At 36.4% G+C, this 7,732-nt stretch overlaps 1 protein-coding gene across 1 annotated transcript; it reads right to left on the reverse strand.

Annotated features, from left to right (window-relative positions):
* Window positions 1-1,183: 1,183 nt before the first annotated feature.
* On the reverse strand, window positions 1,184-3,131 carry LOC104710749 (cytochrome P450 705A12). The gene is made up of 2 exons (XM_010427399.3): window positions 2,073-3,131; window positions 1,184-1,994 (listed from the first exon to the last, which is right to left on the reverse strand). The coding sequence occupies exons 1-2, from the start codon at window positions 2,970-2,972 to the stop codon at window positions 1,350-1,352; spliced, it is 1,545 nt and encodes a 514-aa protein (XP_010425701.2). The 5' UTR covers window positions 2,973-3,131; the 3' UTR covers window positions 1,184-1,349.
* Window positions 3,132-7,732: the final 4,601 nt, after the last annotated feature.

The following is a 7,732-nucleotide window of genomic DNA, read 5'->3' on the forward strand; positions in this document are numbered from 1 at the left end:
CTATATATCTATGTTTGTTATAAGCTTGTGTTTGATTAGCCTATTTTATTCTTCCATTAGGTTGATGAGCTTCTACTCGTTATCTCCCTTTGGGATTGAATGAATAATGGTAACAATTATGGGTGTAAAATAAAAAAATATTTATGATCAACCAATCAAGGTTGAGAAATTAGAAAAAAATCAATTTGACATAATTAAATAACCAATAGAAAATTATAAGCATAGTAATATATAAATGCCAAATAATTCAAAGATGAACACTATTAATTGTATTTTTATATTATTAATATTTTTAAATTTATTGTAATCAAATTATTCTTATTAAATAATAACTTTTATATATGTCAAAATCTGAAATTGATAACTTGACACATGTCAAAATCTTGTTAATGGCTAACTTTCAAAACCCAAATTTATATAATAAGATATCTGGAATGTATAGAATAGTTAGAAAATGTTTATGAATCTTTTGACTTTTCCTTGGTATTTCCCTTATTTGCAAATAAAAAAATGGGTTTGTATCCCCTATATAATAAAATGGAAGTACACGATTTATTTTTGGTAGACTATATAATTTTTATAAGTTGATTATAAAACAAGTTATATATTAAATATAAGTTGGTTACAAAAAATGTTATAGATTAATTGGTCAATCGTTGGATATATTAAGAATATCCCAAAAAATCATCTTAAAAAGAATATTCTAATGATTATACAATTTCCAAAATAAAAGTTTTAGTATTCCATTTATTGTTACAAATTTATATTGTTAGACATAAAAATATACTGTTAGGCTTAAAAAAGAATAAAATTTTGGCAATTTATCACACTTAATCATGATTTCTAAAATCTTATTGTGCAGTTGAAAATAAAATCTTACCTAAACACGGATCATATTAAAAAACTTTCACCAAACATATTTAAAAATTAAAATAAAAACAAACAACAAACATAACCATTTTTCATACATAAAATTACAAGATTAACAATATAAAACAAAATAAGTATTTTTTTAAGCCATCATTTTAGCATATGATTTTATTGCTTAATGTTTTATCCAAAAAAACTTTTAAAAACAATCATATAAATTATATTTATTCTAAAATTATAATATAAATAAAATGAATTTTAACCCGTGTTCTAGCATGGGTCATAATCTAGTTAGTTTTTATTTTCTCATGCATTTAGTAGAAAAGTCTTTATTCGAACAAAAACAAAGTTATTTTTAGAACAAACTTTCAAATACAACAAACATAATGAAGATAACATATGAAGCTGAACGTCTTTGAAGAAAATGAACACATCACAGGAAAGCTGAAAGGCAAAGTCTGATCTTGTGGATAAACAGGTCATGGACTCGGACTCTTGAGATTGAAAGTTAAAGGGTCGATTCGAACAACAGGAGTGCACTTAAACGGATGAGCCATGGCAAGATTCATTCCTGCAGTAGTTTCTTCCATGTTAACCTTGTCTTCTTTGATATTCCAGTCAAAACACTGCACCATCACACCGACCGCGAGTCCTACAAAGAGATAAGCTAGATTTGATCCAGGACAGCCTCTCCTTCCAGCTCCAAATGGAAGGTACTTCAGGCCTTGCTCTTTCTCCTCGTCTTTTTTTGATTTTGAAGAAGGTAAGAACCTCTCTGGTTTAAACTCATTAGGATCTTCCCAAGAATCAGGATCTCTCATCAAAGCATAAACATTAATAACAAGCATTGTCTTCTCCGGCATGTAAAAACCTTTCACCTCACAACTTTCTTGAAAAGTTCTAACAACGAGGGGAGATGGGGGGTGCATTCTTAGCCCTTCCTTAACAACCACTTGCAAATAAGGAAGCTTTGGTAGATCTGTTTCTTTAATCAATCTCGTTTTCCCTACAACGGAATCGATTTCTTCTCTAATTTTCTCAATAATGCTAGGCTTGTTAATGAGTTCAGCCATTATCCACTGTACTGTTTGCGCCGAGGTGTCAGTGCCTCCAAGGAAAATCTCCTGTGAAATTAACATAAACCTTGACATGTATTCTCAATGAATTGAGCTATAATGTAATGTGAAAGAAGAGTATCTTACCACGAACAAAGACTTGATCTGTTTCCTACTGATCTTATACTCCGCGTGTTCGTCCCGAAAAGCTTCCAACAACAAATCCATCATGTCCTTATTTTCATGCTCCTCAACTCTCTCTTCATGTTCCACAAGAAGCCTCTCCAGCAACTCGTCGAATTGGTTAGAAACTCCCATTATCTCCTTTTTGAACAGTGGGATTCTTGGAAACATGTTTGCAAAAAAGATCTTCTTTGTTAAGGCAGTTGACTTGACAAGCAACTCTCTGACTATCTCTGCCTCACCGTTCTCATCTGAACAACTCCTCCCCATGCTCATCCTGCAGATGATGTTGTTAGTAAACTTCATCGCTTCCTTACTGATCTCAATGCTCTCCTTCTTCATCGCCTTGTGTAACAGGTTCTCATAAAACCCCTGTAGCTCCTCTGCACGGCCGCCTCGTGACTGCTCAATGGCCTGCGGTCGGAGAAGCTTTGTGGCAACCATCTTCTTCATGAACTTCCAGTAGTCTCCATAAGGAGCCGTGATGAAACCAGAAGATCCTAAAAATAGAGAGTCTCCAAGGGAAGTAGCAACGCGAGACGAGACGTTCACGTCTTGCGTCTTGTAGATCTCGTAAGCCACTGACGCAGAAGATACAAGGACTATAGGCAAATTGACGACGCGGAGATAGAGAAAGGGTCCAAACTTAGAGGATATGTTATGAAGAGACTTGTGCGTAAGAGAGGAAAGGAGAAGGTGAAGATGACCGATGATCGGAAGAGAAGGAGGGCTCGGAGGGAGAACACAGCCAGTGCGTGAGCTCTCTTGTTTCTTGAATAAGATAGTGTAACAAAGGAGTGATACGAAACATAAGATGATGAAGATGAAGCAGTTTTCGAAGTCAAAGGTCATCATTGTTGCCATTGTTGCTCAAACTGAAGAGGCAAATGAAACAGAGTATCTTTTTACCATGAATCCATGAATGACCATGATTTGTTTATTACGTTAATATAACTAATATAATATGTTTTCTTTTTATATGAACGTGAAACAATAAGAAGATGGAGTTATTTTATTCTTAATAATCACAATGATCAAACAAATAACTTAATATAAACCTCTGTTGTAGAAATTGCTAGGCGCTAGTCGGGCGGTCGGGATGGCCTAGCGCCTACCAAAAAAATTGGAGATTAAACGGGAATTAACCGGAGACTAGTTTTAGGCTTATTTTATTAAATTAATAAAAAAATAAAAATATATTGTATTAAATATATATGTATATTCTTTTTATGTAAAAAAATATTATATAAAATATAAAACTATAGTATTGTCTTTAAAATTACAGGAAACACATAAAAACGTAATTTTAATAGAAAATAACACATAAAACGTAATTTTAATAGAAAATTTTATGATTTTCATTAAAAGCTTAGACATTAGTTAATGTAAAACATCGTAAACTCTTAATTTAAATGTCTAAATAACAAATATATATATATATATATATATATATTTTATTTGTATTTGGCTCCAAAACTAATCAGTATAAACAAAATTAAGCAGGAAATAATCAGATTAAACGGATTATAATTAAATTAAATATATATAATTGGATAATTGATACTAGGCAGGGATTAATCATTAATCGAGATGGATAAAGTGGGCCTAGTGATTTTACGGGGCATAATCGGAACTAAGCGGGACATTTTAAAACAGAGGAATAAACTAAGCGCGACAACTAAATTATTTAAAATTACGCTTTCCACACAGTTAGGTAAAATAGTACGATGAGTGACATAAATTATCTTTACCGGAGGGCAAATACTGGGAAAAAGTCATATATTTGTTCAGTGGTCGTAACATAGTAATTGGTTAAAATTATCCTTCTCCAATGGTGGAGTTCTTATTGATAAAATAATTATTTTCAAAATCATTTCTTCCTTGCCTCCTTTTCAATCGAATAGTCAGGACAAGTTTCTCCTAAGAAAATCACAACAACACTGGCCAAAAAGAATAAACCTTTCCTTAGTTTCTTAGGATCTCTCATAAGCATCGGCCAGCACTTTAAACATCACATTCATAACTATAATGCTTCCTTAATACTTCTGGAGCCACATAATAAGGGCTCCCAACTACATCAGTGAATGTTTCTCCCGTAACCACAACAAAGAATCATTGATCCATCTCACTCTGCACAATGTATATGAAACCTCTTACAAGTAGCATGGGAAATTAACTATACTTGGTTTAAAGAAAACAGAGAGACCAAAATCAATAGTCTTGAGAGCAGCTTCTTTATCTCAACTTACAAACAAGAAATTCTCAAGTTTAAGATCACGGTGCATCACACCAAGAGAATGACAAGCTTCTATAACACCAACAATGTATACCAATCTCAGAGACCTCCCTCCCACCACGCTTGTTCTGTAGACCAAGGAAACAAATGGTGTTATAAATCAAACCTCAAACGATGGGGCTTATGAAAGAAAACACCATCAACAGCAAGCTCTCGCTCATCCACACTCGAATCCTTGAAATTTTTGATTAACAAAACACCAAACAACTCAATAATCAATAGACTACAATAAACCCAAATCCAGATTCATGAGTGTGATACCCCGGTTTCAGAGATTTGCAGAGAGGTTTAAAAGAATTTATTTCGCCACCTATGTCACCAAAGTGCACTTATCTTTTTGGTCAAGGGTCCTGAGAGAACTCCAGAGTTAAGCGTGCTTAAGCTGGAGTAGTCTCAGGATGGGTGACCTTCCGGAAAGTGACTGTCGGAACTGTGTGAGTGAGGACAAAACATAGGGAAATATCATGTGGTGATTTGTAGGGACGGTAACAAGTCTTAGCCTCCTGGACGTAGCAAACCGACCGTCAGATATGGATGGGCTCACAGGCCTAGTGAGAGGTCGTGAGGCCCATTAAGGAAGATGGTCCCATGGACTAGGATTGGACATAGGGCGCCCACTAAGAGGTGGCGGTCGGAGCATTACAAGTGGTATCAAAGCCGAACCCAAACGAGTGTAGAGTGGAGTGGGCTCACACCGTCGGGGGTGACGGTGTTGGTGCGCAACAAGGACGTTGCGGTCTGTTAGTGGGGTGAATTGTGATACCGCAGTTTCAAAGACTTGTGGAGATGTTTAAAAGAATTGATTCGGCCACCTATATCACCAAAATGCACTTATCTTTTTGGTCTAGGGTCCTGAGAGAACTCCAGAGTTAAGCGTGATTGAGCTAGAGTAGTCTCAGGATGGGTGACCTTCCGAGAAGTGACTGTCGGAACTGTGAGAGTGAGGACAAAACACAGGGAAAGATCATGTGGTGATTTATAGGGACCGTAACAAGTCTTTAAAGCCTACCGGACGTAGAAAATCTACCGTCAGATATGGATGGGCTCACAGACCTAGTGAGAGGTCGTGAGGCCCATTGAGGAAGGTGGGCCCATAGACTTGGATTGGGCATGGGTTCCACTAAGAGGTGGTGGTCGGGGCGTTACAAGTGGTATCAGAGTCAAACCCAGACGAGTGTGGAATCGCGGGCTCACAACGTCGGGGGTGACAGTTTTTGTGACACCCTGGATTCTGAGACATTCGAGGGGTTTAAAAGAATTGATTTGACCACCTATGTCACAAAAGTGCACTTATCTTTTCGGTCAAGGGTCCTGAGAGAACTCCAGAGGTAAGCGTGCTTGAGCTGGAGTAGTCTCAGGATAGGTGACCTTCCGGGAAGTGACTATCAGAACTGTGCGAGTGAGGACAAAACACAGGGAAAGATCATGTGGTGATTTGTAGGGACGGTAACAAGTCTTTAAAACCTCCCGGACGTAGCAAAACGACCGTCGGATATAGATGGGCTCACGGGCCTAGTGAAAGGACGTCATGCAAATTAAGGAAAGTGGGGCCATTGACTGGGATTGGACATAGGGCCCACTAAAAGGTGGCAATCGAGGCGTTACAAGTGGTATCACAGTCAAACCTAGACGAGGGTGGAGTCGAGTGGACTCACACCATCAGGGGTGACGGTCTTGGTGCGCAACGAGGACGTTGTGATCTGTTAGTGGGGGTGAATTGTGACACACTGGTTTCAGAGACTTTCGGAGAGGTTTAAAAGAATTGATTTGGCCACCTATGTCACCAAATTGCACTTATCTTTTCGGTCAAGGGTCCTGAGAGAACTCCAAAGTTAAGCGTGCTTGAACTGAAGTAGTCTCAGGATGGGTGACCTTCTGGGAAGTGACTGTCAGAACTGTGCGAGTGAGGAAAAAACACAAGGAAAGATCATGTGGTGATTTGTAGGGACGGTAAAAAGTTTTTAAAACCTCTCGGACGTAGCAAACTGGCCGTCATATATGGATGGGCTCACAGGCTTAGTGAGAGGACGTGAGGCCCATTAAGGAAAGTGGGTCCATTGACTGGGATTAGACATAGGGCCCACTAAAAGGTGGCGGTTGGGGCGTTACAATGAGATATTAAAAAAGTTTTTTTAAATTCCTCTGTTTCTAATGAGAAAAAAAACAAGTCATTTTGGATGTACATATAGAAACACCAACAAATTTTAAAGCTTGATTTAAGAATTAAGAAAAGAATCGATGGAGATAAACCTGAAAATTATTCTGGATTTAGTTCACTGAAAAGAATTGATGGAGCTGAAATGGAGAGATTCTTGATAAAGAGAGGAGGAAGAGAAAGAAGCAAACAACATTTTACCTTTTTTTGTTCCTTCAATGGGTTCACCCAACCACTACTGAACACATCACGACCTCTTAGAGGTTCTTAAACCTCCTAAATAAGAGGCTCTTATTCTTTTCACTATTTTTGATGTAATTTTAATCACAAAAAAATAAGAACCTTAGCTAAAAACCTCCGATAAAGATACCCTTATGTCAGAAGAACCGATAATGATTTTTGCGGAAATTTTTGACCTGTACAATGTTAAAAGTATCAATCTATACATGTACAAATCTTTGGTGTCAAAAATAATACTTATTTCAATGTCGAACATTAACAAATACTCCCTCTGTTTCATAAAGAGTGTCATTTTGACACAATACACACAAATTAAAAAAATTATAAAAATTTCTATTTTACCCTTTATAAATACACTAAAACAATTTCTCTTTCTAATTAATAAGCAGAAATAGTAGGGATAAAAATAAAATTTAATATTAAAAACTACTTTGAAAATATAAAATGACACTTTTTTTGTAACAAAAAATTGTGTCAAAATAACACTCTTTATGAAACAGAGAGAATATTAGTCAAGAGTTGATTGAGATGACACGTGTTAACCAAGGTAGCACGATGTTTTAGTTTTTTTTTTGAAGGTAGAATCAAACCATGGTGTATTAATGTTTTAACAAAGCTTTAACCAATTGATCCAGCAGACTAATTCAAAATATTGGGGAACTTTGATGTTTATAATTGTGTCTACCCGCGAGAATCTCCATCTTCTTCCTCTTCCTTTCCTTCTTGGCATCGTAAATGACTGCTCCACCGCGGTTCCTTCTCCATCTAGTCCCGCCTCTGTTGGCCTAGTCGTTGATTATTTTTGTTCATCGTGATTTTCCAAGATTTGATTTATTTATTGACTCTTTTGAATTTTGGAGATTCTCTGTCCCTCTTTGATCATCTCTAGGGCACTTGCTTTTTTCAATGGAGATTATGTTTTTTAATATCATA

Source organism: Camelina sativa, chromosome 9 (genome assembly GCF_030686135.1).
Source record: "Camelina sativa cultivar CO46 ecotype springtype chromosome 9, ASM3068613v1".
In the NCBI taxonomy this organism is placed as follows: Eukaryota; Viridiplantae; Streptophyta; class Magnoliopsida; order Brassicales; family Brassicaceae; genus Camelina; species Camelina sativa.